The 19,772-nt window shown below is 34.8% G+C and overlaps 1 protein-coding gene across 2 annotated transcripts in view; it reads right to left on the reverse strand.

The window, feature by feature from the left end:
• LOC149080599 (cubilin-like) overlaps positions 1 to 19,772 on the reverse strand; it is a 50,062-nt gene that overhangs the window by 22,697 nt on the left and 7,593 nt on the right. For both annotated transcript variants that reach the window (XM_089239744.1, XM_089239743.1), the window contains exons 3-5: positions 6,971 to 7,222; positions 3,746 to 3,871; positions 1,147 to 1,392 (exon numbers count right to left, since the gene is read on the reverse strand). In XM_089239744.1, coding sequence (XP_089095870.1) covers positions 1,147 to 1,392; positions 3,746 to 3,871; positions 6,971 to 7,222 — 624 coding nt within the window. The remainder of the gene's footprint in view (positions 1 to 1,146; positions 1,393 to 3,745; positions 3,872 to 6,970; positions 7,223 to 19,772) is intronic.

Below are 19,772 nucleotides of genomic sequence, written 5' to 3' on the forward strand. Positions count from 1 at the left end.
TACAGGCTATCCCAAATTGTTTGCACAGCAGATACCTCTGCAACCGTTGAGTCTAAAAATTTACTTGCAAAAATTTTTTAAATGTGTGGTTACTCAAAATGTCGTAAATTTCCCAAGGGGTTATATACACAAAAAATAGGAAAAAATTAACTGTTTATGCAGACCCTGTGTGCTAGACTAGTGAAATATGTAAATGCGGCTCCAAGAAGTCATTTATAAAAAAACTGCATAATTTTAAATGCAATGTTAACGAAAATACAGTGGAAACCTCGCTAATACTATACAGTGCTGCATCCCTCTGCAACGATATTTTTCTAAGTCTTATTTGGAAAGTCTATACTCTAATGTTAAACTACTGCCTCACGATATAATGATAATCCCTCTACAGCGATATTTTTTTCTAGTCCGCAAAGTATTGTTATATCGAGGTTTCGCTGTATTTCACTTTGAAGTTTTCAGCATTTATCGTCGATGATTGAGGGTGTGGTACACAAATTGCGAAACGTAAATTACAAATTCTGTAATCGTATAAATAATTTCCAAAAACGTAATTTTTATTTGTTTTGAACACAAAAAATAAAATGGTTGAGTTCATTATAATTTGTGCACAGTTCCTAAAATGGCAACTTTTGAGCCAATAACTTTTGCATTGGGATATGTCAAACATTGTGATTTTATACATTAAATATCTCGATAAATATTACACTTAAAAATATGAAACTTTTTGCAAATCGCTTTTCAGAACGGGATCTACTTTTCATTAATTGAAGTTTTAGCTTACGGGGACTGTACAAAAAGTTAATTTCTTTATTTTTTTATGTATACGACCCCTCAAACAAATTTTGCGATTTTAAGTAACTGCACGCAATTTGAAAACTTTTTGTAATTTAAGGTATGTTCTTGGAATTGCAGAGATATCTGCTGTGCAAACAATTAGGGGCATCTGTATGGAAGTACAGTATAATCTTACTTTCACTTGTTGAAGAAAAATTGCGCCAAGACGATCTTATATCAATGATGGATTTCATACTTTCAATGAATAATCGAATACACAATCAGCTCATACTATCAACATGCAATCGCCAACTAAATAATTGTAATACGCGCGAAAGAAATCGAATAACACTAAATAAGTCTTAAACTTACTACGCTGGTTTCTAAGCGCTGTACCGCAAAAACGATGGCCATCAAGTTGAACATAATTGTTGATACATCCAGGCTTGTAATCTACATTGAAGTCAATGAAGTCCAGCTCGACTTGGCAAAAGCCAGAATGACGTCGTCCTATGGTGTATCGGCAAGCTGGTTCTTTTGATTCCGGACTGCGGTGCGTAACCAATTCACCAGAAATATCTGTAATCAGTACGTCACATGCGTGTACAGCTGGTATTGCTAAAACAGAATTAAAAAAAATATTGAAACCGAAATACTGCCAATACGTGATGATCACGTTATTATTTTAAAAAAATCTCAACAGGGCCGTCTTAAGAGCATCATGGGCCCTGCCGTGGAAATTATAGAAAATTTCAACCGGATCTCATTTTTGTGAGGCTCCTCTTCTCCTGAGGCCCCGGGCCGTGCCCGGGTGGGCCCATGCGTTAAGACGGCACTGCATCTCAAACGATGTTTACGTACTTAATCTTTTGTGAAAGTATAGGACATATTTTTAAGCGATATACTTTTTAAATGTATGGTTTAATTTTCCCTCATGAAATTTAAATGAGCCATGACGTTGTATTTGAATCACATATCTCATTTAGGCATATGATGTTATTTGAATAACAAAAACATGGATTGCTTCATGTTAACGTCATTCAAACGTCCATTTTATGTTCATGCGAGTCAGTGCGGTCCATCTTTTTTTGCAGAACTCACCACGAGTTTCACAAATTATCTGGAAACCAATAAAAAAAAAAATTTAGGGTAGCCTGTGTCGTAGACACGACCGCAGGTTTTGACGTGAATACGTTCTTTGTGCCTACATTTGCGTGGTAGGTATTGACCCCAGGGCCGTCATTTCAACTTTTTCCGGGTACCATTTTTAGTGTATTTTCAAAAGCCAGAGGGGAGTGTATTTTCAAAGCCTCTAAATGACGGGCCTGGTATTGACATAATGAAATTGATATCATTAGATTTGTCTTTGGAACAGCTAACAGATGATACCAATGTTGTCTACTTGCGTTACGAACTTCTCGAGACATAGAGTAAAACAATTTGGTTATAAATTCGGGTCGCGTGCCCGAGGCTCAGACCAGAAGACGTATTAAAATCCGTAGGATATCATCAAATTCGTCTTTGGAATATCTAACAGAAGATAGGATGTCATTCCCTTTTATTTGCGTTGTGAATCTTTCGAAATATATCGTAAAACAATTTCGTTACGAAAGTGAGCCTGATACCAAGACCCGAAAGAGGTACGTATTAAAACCGGAGTGACATCATTAGATTTGTCTCAAAAATTCCCGTCACATGACACCATTGACTTTTATTTGCGTTGCGAATCCTTTCGAGATATAGTGTATATCTACAATATATACAATTTCGTTAGGAAAATGAGCCACGAGCCTGGTGCCCAGACCAGAAGAGATATTAAAATTAGATCATTGGATTTTTGCCTTAACGAGATCTACCAGCAGACATCAAAAACGCTGATATATTCTGAATACTTCCTGAGATATGAGCGTTGGAATTATTTCGTCGCGCAACTTTTTGTGAATGCTCTCAGTATCACCAGATGACGTATTCATGTCAAAAACCATGTCAGAGACTGGAATTATCTCGAATACTTATAAATATGATTTCTGAAGATTATCAACTAACTTATTATACAGGCTATATGCTAGAACACAGATTATCTGTCGTCCCCCTCATGCCAGGAGTATGAATGTGCAAATTTCCAAAACGTGGAAAATGACGTTTGAATGTTTACTCTACCCATGTTACTCTATGAGTGTCATTTCCATAAAATGCTTTGTAACATGCGTTTCTGGCAAACTTAGAGAGCAAAATAAGGAATCCAAGCAGCTGATAAACCCAAAAAAAGTGAAAAAAAATTTGCACATTCATACTTCTGGCATGAGGGGGAGGATATGAAACATCATAGGTTTATTTTTAATATCTTTTGGGAACTTTTTTTGTAGGGAGTATGGGTTAATATGGAATCAAAAAAGCATACATTTCTGTATTTTTGATATAGTTTAGATTATGTATTCGACATCCAAAATTTTTATGGACATCTTTTTTCTGCCACATCGTTGAGCATTTTGTCTGTTGTGGCCTTTGTATTTGGATCATAATAAAATTTGTATCTATGACACATCTATGGATTTAATTACCATAGCTCATCAATAAGGAAATTTTTCTAGTAAATCTATTGAAGACAAGAAACATTCGAATAGAACTGCTAGTACTAGAATTTTATCAACCGATCAATCCTTGGAAGCAATTATATACAGTATCATGAACGCTCATGAGAAAACCGTTAATTTCTCAAGATGAATAAGATTTATGATGTAGAAATATAGTTTATCTCCTGTCACAAACTAGAGATTTCATGTCGTTTTTTTTGTCATGACTCGATTGAAAGATTAGTCATTTAATACGCGATTAGAAGCGATAGTATCTAGCATCCGGCTCAAAACAGTCATTTTCTTCAAAATTTAATTCTCTGTCTATGATCCAAGGACAAGAATTATAGTGATCGGTGGATACACTCGATGTCCCTGAAAACTTAAAGCAATTTTACCGTTCAGGTCACTGTCGCATTGAGAGAGCTGTCTCATGTGAATCTGGAAGCCGCTTTCGGTGACATTCTCATTCGTTTTGAAAACCATAATGATTTCCTCCGTGTCAACTTCAAATGGATATTCCACTGTTGAAAGAAATATAAAAAAAGAAACAGCTATTAAAAAAAAAATGAATCGTGTTTTTGACACAACACGAAGAAAGTCCGAATGCGAGGGAATTATACATCACTTATATATGAAATCATCTTTATTCTAGAAACTAACCTAAGAGGTAGAGAATCATCTAAAAAAAATAAAACGAGTTCTTAAAACATAATGTAATGCATTATGTTTAAAAAAACCAGCAATTTAAATTTGTTAAAAACAATTATTAACTAAATAAATGTTTATTGGCGTGACACTATTTTCATTACAATTACGAGTATTTGCGTAACTATATTATGCGTTTCATGCTGTAGAAATATTTCTAATAAGTGCTGAAATCAAACGAGTGGTAAATTTTTATGCAATTCATTTTCTCCCCAATTGCACTAATTAAAATAAAATTCGACTATTTTTTACATCTTTTTTTGCATAACAAATTATTTTTCAGCAAAATATCCTAAAATTTAGGTGAGATGGAACCATTTTTCGAATCTTCGTTTTAAAATCCTCAGTCTGTCGGGTACAGCGCACCAACTAAGTGTTGGTGCGCTGAAACATGTTGGTACATCAAAAATTACCATTTCTGTAGGAAAATTAATGAAAACTGCGTAAAAAACCAAAAAAAAAACCAGGCTGAATGTTTTTCCAAAACAAATCTTTATTCATCAGAATATATGTGTGTATGTGTGTGTGTATATATATATATGAGTGATATAAAAATTACACACATACATACATATATTCTGATGAATAAAGTATATTATACATATATTCTGATAATATATATATGTGTGTGTGTGCATAAAAAATAAGTAAAATCTAAAAATAACATTTTCCAATAAAAACTAATCAGATTACTTTGCAACAGTTTCAATACTATGAAGTTTTGAGTTGAAAAGCACTCGTGTCACAAATTATAGCTAACGTACTTACGATAAAGGGATAAGATACAAAAAACGTTAAGTGTTCACTTTCTAGTTTTTGCTTTGATACATATTTTAAAACTTGTATGAGATGTATTTGTCAGATCTATTGCACCCGGCGGAGAGGGTTAAATTTATAAATTTAATTTATCCGGTTGGTGATTTATAGCTTAAATTTTAACTTTGTACATTCATTTTAAATCTGACAATAGTATTTAACAAATTATTTATTCATCATTTTTTAATAAAATGACTGTACTCATTTAGTAAATAAGTAGTTTATTTCTTAAATAACATTTATTTGTTTGAAATGAATTTCCTATTGTATTGAGTTTTCGTTTAATGTCATCGACTAAATAAGTAGAAATGCACCCGAATATAGTAGAGCGTACAGCCGCCTTAGCAGCCAAGCGGTTAGTGAACCGGCCTCTGTTTCGATAGAACGGAGTTCAAATTCCAAATCGATCAACCCCAGCCGTTGGAGGCATACAGATTAACTTCGTTAGTTGACTTCTCTGTTGTATTGTGTAGTACAATATGGACAGTGCGAAGCCAACCCCAAACCAAATCCTGAAAGTGGTTGAGATTATGATAAATCGGATGGAATCGAAACCATTCGGAATCTGCTTGAAAACATAGGTACCGGTCTAATTATCTCTTGTGAGCGATAAAAATGAAATGAGAGAATACACGCCCGCGCGTGATGTGTTAAAACTAACCATAAAAGTCTCGGAATAACCACACGATGAGTACTCTAACACAGACACGCACAAGAAAAATTGCGCCAATTATGAAATGACATATGAGTTGTTAGAGGTGAAGACTGTCAGTATCGATAAAATCTATCGACCGTCAGTGAGCAATCACGATTATAGAGCTGATTGGTTACTGTACAGTATTGTGGAAGAAAGAACATAAAACATATCGACAGGTAAAGAAAAAGAAATATTATACAATAGAATCGGCACATTCCTAGAACAACCGATCATTTGCAAAGTGCTTCATCTCTCACTCTATTATTGCTTCATTATTTCCTTCTATTTGGAGCATCTGGACTGTTATCGATGCCCGTACGTTGTTCGAAACTTGGTTTCAAGTTACTGGCACTGATACAGAATAAAAACATTAGTCTATGCAATGTATGGGAGTGATGTTTTTATTCAATTGAAGGTATATCTGCTTTTCTTAAGCTTTCTGGAGATTCTTAGAGAGAGAGATGATTGATTATAAACTAATACTCGTAACATACCGATAATATTCGTACGTAACCAGAACTTTTTTTCATTTTAATATGAAGCTTAGTGTTTCTTTATCTACTTCGTCACCACACACATATAAACGTATTCCATACAATTATCATATACTATATCATATGAATATAAATTATTTATTAATGATTTTTAGATTGCTTTTAGTGTAACATTTCAAACTTTTGTATGTTTGTATAGGTGTGGTGTGTTTTGCACTTTTCTATTCAAAGTGTCCGGAAAGGAAAAAAAATGTTCGGTTGATTCTAAAATTAAACCAAAATATGAAAAGAAAATTTCGCAAAAGAGGTAAATTGGCAATGGCACTTAGTAAAATTTGTGTAATTTCCCATATATAATACTATAGAAAAAACGTCGATCGCGTCATAACATTTGAATGAAATTTCTCTGAGGCACGGGGTACACAAATTCTGAATTTTTGTCACTTTTTACGTGCTGAAAAATGACCATGTCTCGAAAGAAAAATGGAAATAGTCATAAAAAGGGACAAAGTAAAAAAAATTGCACTACTGATATCATGATTTATTTTCATTTTTTTTCAAACGTTACGGAATACATTTCTTCCTGCATAACAAAGACGTAAATTTCAATAATTCACCTTTTTTTTTATGATCAAGGGACCGTACAAAAATGTAAATTTTTATAACTAACAAATTATTATTTTATGTAAGTGCCCCTGTCACAGGTGAATTACTATATTTTTCCTCATCTTTTTTTTGTTAATATTTTGCTTTAATTTTAAAATCAACCGTAGAATTTTTATTTCTTCCGGACACTATTCGGAAACACTTCTTATATCACCAACACTATTTTGAAGTTATTATGAATGTTTAACAATCGGAAATGTTAGAAAAATTATGTTAGAAAAAGAAAATATGGCAAATATTACCGACAGAATCATCTCCAATTTCTCCGCATAGTCTTTCATCACCGATAGATAGATAATCATTCTTACAAGCTTCACTCATTTCGAGATCGAAGCGCATAAATGTTATTTCCAAGCCACAAATTTCTTCTGAATATCGTGAAATAAGGTATCGACAAAACTCTCCATTGACATATTCATCAGGATAACTTGGATGTTGTATTGTAAATTCCAAGTCTTCAAAAACACGATCACAGTTTTCGGATTTGTAAGGATCTGGAAATAAATTTAAAGTGGTTCAAAGAACAAAATTAAAAAATATAGAATGCACATTATACTCATACTGTATGTAGTTTTCATGTTATTCATGTACTTACTGATGATAACCAGAAGTGCAGGATGATTATAATATAAGTTCCCGTGTGTACTCGAATACAGATAAATATTCCGGATATCTTAATGAGGCTATGGGAGAGAGATGTATGCAATGAAAAATAGTGAGATTTTTTACCACCAGGTGAATAACTGACACTTTTTTATTGAAATTTCCTTTTTTTCCATGGTCCATATAGCGTATATACCAAGTTTCAATGGAATACGTCCACCAGAGCGGGTGCTACATATAGGTCTGAGTCTATATATTCTAGAAACCTTGGGTCTGAGTAGTTTCAGTATACCGACGAGCGCTGCGTTGCGTAGGTCTGAGCAGTGTCAGTATGCCGAAACTCGTGCCCGAGTGGCATGGTGGTAAGATGCTCGTCTACCATCGTGAATGTTTTTGTCAGGGTCCCGGGTTCGAACCCAAGGTAGGGTATAGACAAGATATTTTCCCTAACGAACTCGAGGCGACCACCGATAGACATCGCCTTCGCTTCCAGCCCATCCCGCTAATGGCAGTATATAGCGATATGGCCAGAGTGTGTTTGGTGAAGTAGTATACTAAAACTACTAAGACCTATGTATCGCCCGTTCTGGTAGACGTATTTCATTGAAAATTGGTATATACGCTATATGGACCATGGAAAAAATGAAAATCCAATAAAAAAAGTGCCAGTAATTCACGTGATGGTCAAGAATCGGACTATTTTTTATTGCATAAATCTCTCTTCTCATGGCCTCATTAAGATATTCTGAAAATTTTGCTGTATTCGGATGAGTAGCTTTGAGAAAAACTACGCAGAGTATATGGGAACTTTAATTATAATCACCCTGTACATTTTTGTTTTTCTTATTTGAAGCTGTTCTATAATGTGTCTGCATGTTTGTTTTAATTGCTTCAAAAATAAGTTTTATCACAAAGTAATAAAAATAATATTATTATACAGTATTTGCTAGAGCTTTAAATTTCGGGCTATTTTAAGCCTTCGTTGAATGCTTAATATCGTAATAAATGCACTTTTTTTTGCAAAACAATAGTTTTCCTCAAATTAGTTAAATTTTGTGGAAAACCATTCCTGTTATTCCTAAGCAAATGGAAAAAAAGTTATAACATTGATTTCTGTACACGAGTATAATTACAGTATAATAATGTACTGTTTTGTTTCATGTATTCCCCCGATACGAATGTCTGAAGTTACGTACTCATTGTTCAATTTAGCGGTTGTTCAACAACACTTGCTCAAATTTACCTGATAAGACGGGGTTCGTGGTAGTAGTTGTCACGTTCATGGTAATAGTCGTACCACGTTCAAATGTGTTAGCATTATCATCGTTATTAGTGTTATTAAAATAGAATGATTGAGAGGATCTGGACAATGATTGAAGAAAACACAGTTCACCATCATCTTGAGTCGTACCTCTCTGAATTTATATGTCAGCAATACCTGGGACGTGAAAAGGCTTTGACGCTAATTATGCTATGGTATGTAAACAGCTGTTGCAGAATTATATGAGTATTTTTATTTTATTTTTTATTTATACAATATTGTTGGTCGAAGGGACCTGTACAAAAGAATGCGATTCAATGCGACGTATATTGTACTGTATCGAAATAATAAGTTCGAAATTTAATTATTATATTATGAATGCAATGCATTATATTATATACTTGTTTGTTATTTTATTATTTTTTAAATATACATGCATCCTTCTCATCTTTTCTTTCATCCAAATATTTTGTCCTTCTAGTAATTTTGTTTTTATGATATGACGTAAATTTATTCAGTTTCTTGTTTGGCGCATCGTGACCTTGGGGATCCTTGCGAAAAGACAAAATGTAAGTCTATTCTTCAAAATCTTGTATAAAATATATATATATCCATTCGCAATATAATTCACTGTATATCATCACTCACTTCTAAAAAGAATCTACTGTTTGTGTGTTCGCTTAACATTCCTTTTGAATAAAATGACAAATAATTTAAACTGTTCGCCGCCGAATTTATGAATGAAAGCAACGAGAACGTCAACAAAACGTTATGATAACTCTGCTCATTTGGATTTCAATTCTTCGTCCTCATTAAAATTCATCTCACTTTCCTATGTAAAATATGAGTAATGAAGAAGTTTCGCACGTGCCAATCCAGAGATGCGTTTTTCTTTGCAAAGCCTCGAGACTTCATAAAGCAGTTTAACAAAAGCTTGTGGCTAGAGCATTCCGGATTTGATGGAGTGGAATACCACTCAAGAAATCTGTCTGACTCACAATAGCTACGTAGAAATAATAGGCTTAGCTTCTGCGCACGGCATTTGAAAGTAGTAAATGTTCAAATACGATGGCAAAATTCCAAAATTTGGGTGGTTAGGTTGATGATGTGATCAGTAGCATATTTTGTTTTTAGATTCACAAGATATTCAATGAAATGTGAAATTTAAGTTTTATCTTTCTTGTGCCCCACATGTTCAGTTTTCATTCTAAAAACCTTTTAAAAAAGCTATATAAAATGCTTGTCAGACAAATGATGAAATTCCGAGAAAAAGAACAAAAATGAACTAGTGCAAGTACGTACGTAGCTATTAGAGTTTAATCTCAAGAAAACAGTATTCCGCGGACCAAGGAAAACATTGTTGGCGAGACATTATCGTTATATAAAGAATCATCATCATCACGCGCCACCAAATTTATGCTATTGTTGACATCTTTCCTAAATCGGTGTTGTTAGCACTACCAGATTATGCACCCATGAGAATTGGCTCACGTCTTAAAAAATCAGATTTAATTATTTAATTAATGCTGTAAAATTCAGTTAGATGTTTCATCCCGGAGAGAAAACTTACACAGAAAATAGCAATAACGGAAACTTCATTTACGCTTTCGTGGGGTAGCTGGTGCTGAAAAAAAAATGTCGATGTAACTACAGTCGGCCCTCGGTATTCGTGGATTTCATATTCGCAGTTTTAGTACTTTTGCGGTTTCTTTCCCAGTTTTTTTTTTTTTTTGGAAAAAGCACTGTTTAGATAATAATTCTCGTATCAGAGAACAAATAATAAGTTGCACGTGTTAAATAAACGTTTGAAAAATCCCTCTTAAATGTTTTTCTGCTACTTCTGAAAGTATTTATACACTGAAGAGCCAAAAAAATCTGGTTCACCTGCCTAATACCGTGTAGGGCCCCCGCGAGCACGCAGAAGTGCCGCAACACGACGTGGCATGGACTCGACTAATGTCTAAAGTAGTGCTGGAGGTAATTGACACCATGAATCCTGCAGGGCTGTCCATAAATCCGTAGGAGTAAGAGGGGGTGGAGATCTCTTCTGAACAGCACGTTGCAAGGCATCCCAGATATGTTCATGTCTGGGGATTTTGGTGGCCAGCGGAAGTGTTTAAAGTCAGAAGAGTGTTCCTGGAGCCACTTTGTAGCAATTCTGGAAGTGTGGGGTGTCGCATTGTCCTGCTGAAATTGTCCAAGTCCGTCGGAATGCACAATGGACATGAATGGGTGCAGGTGATCAGACAGGATGCTTACGTACCTGTCACCTGTCAGAGTCGTATCTAGACGTATCAGGGGTCCCATATCACGCCAACTGCACACGCCCCATACCATCACAGAGCCTCCACCAGCTTGAACAGTCCCCTGTTGACATGTAGGGTCCATGGATTCATGAGGTTGTCTCCATACCCGTACACGTCCATCAGCTCGAAGCAATTGGATCCGAGACTCGTCAGACCAGGCAACGTGTTTCCAGTCCTCAACAGTCCAATGTCGGTGTTATCGGGCCCAGGCGAGGCGTAAAGCTTTGTGTCGTGCAGTCATCAAGGGTACACGAGTGGGTTTTCGGCTCCGAAAGCCCATATCGATGATGCTTCGTTGAATGGTTCGCACGCTGACACTTGTTGATGGCCCAGCATTGAAATCTGCAGCAATTTGCGGAAGGGTTGCACGTCTGTCACGTTTAATGATTCTTGTCAGTCGTCATTGGTCCCATTCTTACATGATCTTTTTCCGGCCGCAGCGACGTCGTAGATTTAATTTTTTACCGGATTCCCGATATTCACGGTACACTCGTGAAATGGTCGTACGTGAAAATCCAAATTTCATCGCTACCCCGGAGATGCTATGTCCCATCTCTCGTGCGCCGACTATAACGCCACGTTCAAACTCACTTAAATCTTGATAACCTGCCATTGTAGCAGCAGTAACCGATCTAACAACTATGCCAGACACTTGTTGTGTTATATAGGCGTTGCCGACCGCAGCGCCGTACTCTGATTGGTTCCATATCTCTTTATTTGCATACGCATGCCTGTACCAGTTTTTTTGACTCTTCAGTTTACAAGACTGTTGTTTAAATGTTTCTAAAAGTAAAAACGTCCAAGGAAAATTCGAAATATTTAAAAAAATTAGCTTCATTGCTGCGTTTTCCGTTATTACGGCATCAATGAGTGTACCGTCAAATATATCAAGAAATAAGAACCTAAAGTTCGATCAGTCGTTGCTGTAGCTACACCTGCTCCTAGATAGTCCTGGGTCCACATGTAGAAAGTGCTGTTTTTCTGTGTGTGCGATAAGAAAGGTATGGCACTATAGCCATTAATATTTAATCTGTAAATCTATGAGGTTTTGATGAAAAGAATAAGTCACATATCCCAGTACTTTGCGTGAACAGTGAAAAAGCTTGGACCCCGAAACCACTTTTTCTGGAATGTTAATGGAGAAGGGTTTACTGATGTAGAGATAAAAGAAATTAGAGAATTGATTAATAGCAATTCAGAAATCGGCAGAGGAGGGATTAATCGAGCTGACTGCTTCTGAAATTGAAACGATACCTTATTAAGATTATCAAGATTAAGAATTAGAAAACAAGATCATTATGAGCAACATAGCAAAGACTTCGTGAGTTTAAATCGGCAATGGATTGTTGCCATGAAATATATCCATCTGCGGTACGTTTTCCACATGTAAAAAAATTAGTAAAGGAGGCCTTGTTACTATATACTCCAACAAATGAACTGGAATTTAGAAGAAGCGACTAACAGACATCTTGTTGTTCTTTCCAGAAAACATCGCTTTAAATCACTGGACCCCATCCCTCCCTTCTACCTCTTCCACACAAAGAAGATACTGTAAAAATGCTTTCGGAAAAACAAACACTAGTGAAGAGTTTAATAGTATGTTTAAGGTGATTCAAAGGAAAATATAGAAAAATATCGTTGTAGCGGTTCCACAATTTCCTAAAAAAATATCGTTAAAAATAGAGGAATTAATCATGGGAAAGTCTATCGTTGCATCGAGAACCGTTGAGCATTGTATAAAAGGAAATTTCAAAGAAAATTTGAAAAAAAAAAATATATCGCTCCCGAAATATTTAATGTTGTATCGAATATCGTTACAGCAAGGATTTTATATTATATCAAAGTTGGGCTTTCAAATTTTATCTTTTATTTCGAACTGAAAAAACCTCTTTGAGGTTTAATTTTGATTATACTGGAATTACACTATTTTTGATTATACTTATTATTTGGAAAGAATTGAGAGAAAACAATCAAATGCGCGAAGGACATGATCTTATGCAATTCCGTGTCTTTGATTCTTCGGTATAGAACTTTTTCTTTAATTACCTTCTATTCAGTAATAATTTTTTATTCTGGCAAAAAAAAGAAAAAAAAGTTTCAATTGGAACCTTATTTTATTGCAAATACGAACAGAGACCTTGCATAAAAATTGGAAAAAGATATCAATAAATAGAAAAGATACAAAAAAATAGTCCTTATCAGAACACATCCAAAGAAAAGAAAAATCTTAATTAACATGTGAAAAAGATAACAGCAGCAAGGAATATACTATTTCATTGCATTGTCAGAAATATTAGAGTGGGATTCCGAGCAAGCACTAGATAGTCTAGTAGGGAAACTTGCCTGTTAGACGTTCCGTTTATAACAGTCGGGAGAAAATGTTTTCTAAACCATTTTATCTACTACATTATAAAAAAAAATTATGTAAATTTTTTAGTAAGTCATTTCAATTCTAATTCAAGCCTAAAAACAAAAATAATATATTTTTTTTCGAAAAATTGTGTAGTACACAACGATTTAATCAACCTGGTACTTGAAAGTTCCGTCAGTACTATACGCTTACAATAAAAATAAAAAATACCAATTTTAACATGTTGAATAATACATAATAATGAATATTTATTTTACCACAAAGAAAGCCATAATTTGTTTTATACATTTGTTAGGGAACATTTTGTAAGAGTAGTGTTTTGCTGCATTACACGAAAGCATAATACACTTCACTCTTTTACAGGGGCGAAACATCTAGCTGAAGTATATTAATTAACATATTTGTAAAAATAGTTGTCCCACACTTGTGCTGTTATCTGATATGATCATTTTTGTCACTCCACGGCCATTTTCTGCACACGAGGGATAATTAGATCGGGACCTACAATTTATTGCCGATTCCGAACGGCAGCCTTTTTTTTATACTCACCGAGAGGTTGGTGCGCTAACCTCTCGATGCAAGACTCCTTGCGGTAGCAATCATTTTCTGCGGCCATATCACCGTATCTGCTGCACCCCTGTGTTAGGAAAGTTTTCCGACAAAGGCGAACAGGGTATCGAACTCGCGACACCTCTAAACATCCTTTAGGACTTTAGGCAAGTATCTTATCGACTTGAGCTACCGCGCTCTTGTGCTGTTATCTGGTAATCATAAAGTAGTTATAAAGCCTTTATACTTTAAAATACCAACATTTAACAACGTATGTAAGGGATGTTACGGGGTTAAAATGCTGGTGTGACTAGTACCATTGGTAGATAAAGGGTTAACGAAAAGCAAGGTTCTTTTTCTTCGGAACCTAACTGGAATCACATGAGCCGTTACTGCTTATATCCTTCAATTGCCGGCTTTAACAGTCATACAAACTTTTACACGTCTCTATTGAAGTATTAGTATCGGTGTGCTCTCAAATATTAGTATTCATTCTGATTATACTATTAGGAAAATAATGAATCCTATATTAATTTCCCGTAAACTCATAAAAGCGTTGATTACCGTGATGGTAATACTGTCACAATTCAAGCTATTTCTAGTCAGTTCTATGAAAAATAATCATTAACACATAGATATTAAGATCTATTTCCATCCACGACTCGATTTGTTTTTGTTTAGGCAAAAAAACTCGGGTATTATACTGTATATAATTCCACTTTTTTTCCACCGAAATCTATTTTTTTCAACCGAAGATGTTCTTATAACTCCTTTGTAATCCTGACCACATGAAACTATTTACGATTTAAATCACGTTTATTCGCAAAATGTTTTTCAATATAATCAAATGCAATAATTGTAATTTTAAAGTTGTAAGGTTCGTGTGTTTTGCAAACGAATTCGACCGAAACAGAACAGAACAAAATCGCATCATTTTTTGCGTCTTGAAAATCCACCCAAAATGCCCCCTCCCACTTTTTATTTGATTTTTTAATATCGCGAATAGTTTTTCATACAGAATAATTTATGATTGAATATGCATCCCCATTTCCTTTTGAAAAATATTTCATAGCTGAGTTGCGAATGAGCACAAACCGAATAACGACGGGGGAAAAAATTTATTATCTTTAAATAAAAAAAAACAACGAAAATTTCGACTCAGAAATTATCACGTGAATTTTCGTAGAGGATATTGATGCTCCTGTAGATAAAATCCTACTAGATACGGAGTTGATTATTTATCAACTCTTGTGGGTGGCAGTAAACCTAGAAACCCATTTGGTGATTCGGTACAACAATACCGAAGAAAAAGGTTCTCTCAAAGGAAAACAGCCTCATTCTCTGGTCGTAAATATTTTCTCATCTTCAAGAGAAAACTGCTAACTTAATTTTACTTGACGTGTTTTATAAATAAAAAACCAGCGCCAATTTCTAGACAGTGAATAAATATTTGAGGTAGAACAATTTAGTTGAATTACCTTAAAGTATATATAATTCGGGAATTGAATTAAATCGTTCTATAATTACGTGTTTATAAATCTTGATAATTATGTACGAGTCACATAGGCTTAATCTCGTTACGATTTATTGTCGCTAATTCTTGATGTGATTAATTGATACAAAGTCTTATTATGTTAGACGTCCAACAATTTAACTCTAAGAGAAAAGTTTATTATCGTTTACAACAACACTGCGTCTCCAAATTTTCACTCGTCGTTGTATTTTGAAACATTCACCTTTTCAAAAATTTCCAGCATTCCATTTTAGAGATACTTGAATCTATATTCCGGCAGTTATTATTACTATTTTAAGACTACTTTTTTGGTATGTACCAGTTACACTAAAAAACTCATTCATGGATCATTAAAATCTCTTTGGTTCCAGGAATGAAACCAAATAATGGACCAATTTGTAATTGAAACCAATTAAAAATTGATTCAAAATAAGGGAAACTTCGGTTTATTCAGTTTTCTTTAAATTGAGATTTCATTGACTCAATCTTATCCAAAATTAAATTTTAATTTTGAAATTTCGAAATTAAAAAAATAAATTTAATAAAATAAATTAATAAAAAATGCCTGTTGAAATATATTGCATTATTCACAATGATGAATATTTATTTTATCACAAAGAAATCCATAATTTGTTTTATACATTTGCTAGGGAACATTTTGTAAAGTACTGTTTTACAGCATTACACGACAATGTATAGTGTGCAGTACAGAAACTTTCCTGACACAGGAGTACAACAGAAACGGCAACATGACCACAAAAAAATATTGTTATCGCAGGGAGTCCCACACCGAGGGATTAGCGCACCAACCTCTCTGCTAGTACAAATAAGGCTTCCGTTCGGAATCGGTGATAAATTGTAGGCCCCGGTCTAATTAGCCCTCGTGAGCATAAAATGATCGTGGTGCGACAGAAATGATCAAATATAATTCAGTAAACACTTTACACTTTTAGAGGGGCAAAACATCTAGCTGAATTTTGTTAATTGAAATATTTGAAAAATTAGTTATCCCGAACTTGTGCTGTTATCTGGAAATCGTAAAGTAGTTATAAAACCTTTATACTTCAAAATACCAACACCCAGCAACATAATGCAAGGGATGTTACAGAGGTTAAAAAATTGGCGGTACTTTATAGTACCGTCAGTGGTGAAACGGTTAGCATTTTCGCATAAAACCTTCGACTTCACAAACTTATTTTTTTTCCTCGAAAACGAAAGATTTTTTTCCTCTAAAAGGAAGTTATCAATCGGAGTAATTTCATATTTCAAGAAGCTTGAAATCGCATCTGTTCTTTCGTTTTGTGAATGAGAAAAGTCCTATTTTACATCACCCTTTTATGTTCATAAAAAGCCACTGGTCTATCCTACGTGTGTATATGCATTATTCTTTAAATTTATATTATCAATAAGTTGATAAAATAGCCGGGAAATGGAATACAAATACATTGGCCAAAACAATTGCCCAACGAGGTGGCTGAAAAATTTTGCCCATAAAAAATACGCATGTCAAATATCACCAAAATACCCAATATAAAAGCATATATCACCAAAAAAAAAGCTATAATTAATAATGCACTGCCCATAAAAAATTATGGTTGTCTTATATAAGTATGGATAGCTTCTCGATTTATCCCATTATGTTTATCGTACTTCTTTCTAAACGTATCAATTGTGTTATAATTCACGGCCCCGGAGGTAAGCTATTCCATTTATTAACAACCCCATTAGTGAAAAACTCCCTGCGACACCACAACCCGGAATTGTACCTTACTAAACGATACTGGTGTCCCCTTATCGAAGCAGTTGATTCACGGTACATTAATAATTCATGGTTCACCTTATCCATCCCGCTGAAAATTTTGAACACTTCGATCATATTCCTCCGACACCTGAGTTCCTCCAATGTAAACATATTCAAGAAATCAAATCTTTCTTTATAGCTCAAGCCTTGTGTGTCATCTAAAGCACGCTTCCCTACAACCCCCCCCCCCCAACTAAGTCTATGTCCCTCTGTAGGTATGGTCTCGAAAACCTAACGGCATACTCCACTGCAGGACGAGCTAAGCCGCGGAAAAGCGGAGGAATGACGTTAAGAGAACGCGAAGAGACCTTTTTAAGAATGAAACCGCGAGCATTTTATTCGTTTTCTTTGACCACCGCTTAATAATTCTCAGAAGACCTAAGCCGCTCGTCAGTGAGACTTCCCAAATCGGTGACCCTAATTGCATCCGGGATAGTAATACCATTCAACTGGTAAGTGAAACGTGGGTTGTTCGCACCAAAATAAGCGACCATGCCCTTATCAACACCAAAGGTCACGTTCCATTCATTAGCCCCTGCTGAAATCATATTCAAGTTAGTCTGGAGCATCTCCCTATTGCTTGAATTCCAGACTATTCCCATTAGCTTCACGTCATCTGCGAATTTGCTAGCATTCCCAATGATACCCTGATCGAGTTTATCGATAAAAAGTGAAACTAGTATGGCCCAAGGACGCTTCCTTGAGGGACTCTACTTCTGGCAATTGTCCAATCAGAAAATTCCCCGTTCACTATAACCCGTTGTGACCTATCTCTCAACCACGATTCTATCCAATTCAACAAGTTGCTTCAATCCCAATCTCATGTAAACGTTTCAAGAGTTTACCATGTTGGGCCCGATCGAATGCCTTCTGGAAATCGAGATAAATATAATCGAAATTTTTTTTCCATTTCCCAAAGCATTAGTCACGTGATCATAGAAGCACAGGAAAGACCATAGACAAAGTAATTAAAATTTTCAAAAGAAACATATAAAAAATTTTCTAATTCAATTTAGTGAAATTCTTGAGATTTAATTAAATTATCATAACACAGTATTTTATTAATGAAAAAAACATATTAAATATAAGAGATGTTTGAGTGTTCTCTGCAGTATCGAAGTTGGGTTGTTAACCCTTTAAGTGGCGTTGACAAAATATCTCGGCTCCTGTTATTTTAGCATTGACATAGCATAGCTCAGATATTTTGTAAAGTTAATGTCTTAATGGAACACTTTTCCTTATACCCCTTAGTTTGCACCTGCTTGAAACGGGAAGAAAGCCTACTCTATTAAAAAAGATATGGCATTTGGAAGGAGGGTTTAGTGATTTCTGCTGTGGATTTCAAAGGTTAAAAGAATACAATATAAGAATTATTTCACAATTACTTGTTCTAAAACTTATAATATCATTACTTTAGAACCGTATACATCATTCTTTGATGTCTTTCATCATCGGAAATAAAATGTTCGCAGAATCGAACCATGAAATCAGAAAAACCGTAACGACAGCATGATCAAAATCCTAAACGGCGAGAAGGAACGACATTTTTTTTTAACGACCATCACACACAACTTCAAAGAAGAGGAAGAATCACGACTCATTAAAAGATTCGTTGAATAAAACAAAATAAAAAGAAAGACATCCATCACAACACCCAACAAGAATAACCTTGGCGATCTCGTCACTGAAAAAATCAGAGAAAGTGTTTTGCTTTGTTTGTGCTTTTTGCATCTATTCACTTTATTCAGAATAACTATATGGCATACATACACATCCATGCGGTTTCCGTTCTTTTGAGATTATATGGAACAACTAACGTGTGTGTCACTAGAAACTCTACCGTTTGAATGTAAAAGAGAATTAGTCTAATAGTTATTGAATATCCCGATGGAAACAAAGCCGAGAAATCATGAAATGCAGCGAACCATCCATGTTTTAGATTGAGTTCTCAGGGTCCTACGTGGGTGGCTCCCTCAATCATGACTGAAAAAGAAAACAAACAAACAACACAAATAATAATGGCTGCTGGAATTTATTTCATTCAACTGAATAGGATATAATAGGATGTGAGAAACAGAAAAGAACCAAACTATTGATAACCCTTGTTAATCTATTCATTTGAGCAAAAGATAGAAAAAATCCTATGTAAACTTAACTTTCATGGAAAAACATGATCTAACTATTCGAATGGCCTTCTGAGAACTTCGAACTTTGTTTCGATATGGTATAAGAGAAATACCAAGGACTTTTATAACCAAGGTTAGAGTTTCTCTTCAAGAGTTATGGCTTTACTTTTCGCATAATCTGCTATTTATAATAATAATAGAAATGATTTTTCGTCGTATACTATACATGCTAAGATTTCTTGTGTTGTTATGTTCAATATTTTTGTGCCTGGAATGTATTTTAAGCCAGCACTTTTGTGGAAAGTTGTCAAAAATAGAATATTTCAAATTTACGGTTGGAATTTGTACTCCAACAGAAGGGTAAAGCGATTAATAGTTAGGTGAGAGAAAGAACAAAAATACTTTCTTCCGTACAACGGTTATTTTACTCGTCCCGATTCAGCGTTATGCGAATACAGTTACACCAGTTCATCGTTGGTCACCATGGTCAACGTATTAAAAGCATTACGAAAAC

The sequence above is a fragment of the Pholcus phalangioides genome, unplaced genomic scaffold, assembly GCF_987345545.1.
Source record: "Pholcus phalangioides strain wild (caught in Gottingen) unplaced genomic scaffold, Ppha-v1.0 ptg000011l_1, whole genome shotgun sequence".
Classification (NCBI taxonomy): domain Eukaryota; kingdom Metazoa; phylum Arthropoda; class Arachnida; order Araneae; family Pholcidae; genus Pholcus; species Pholcus phalangioides.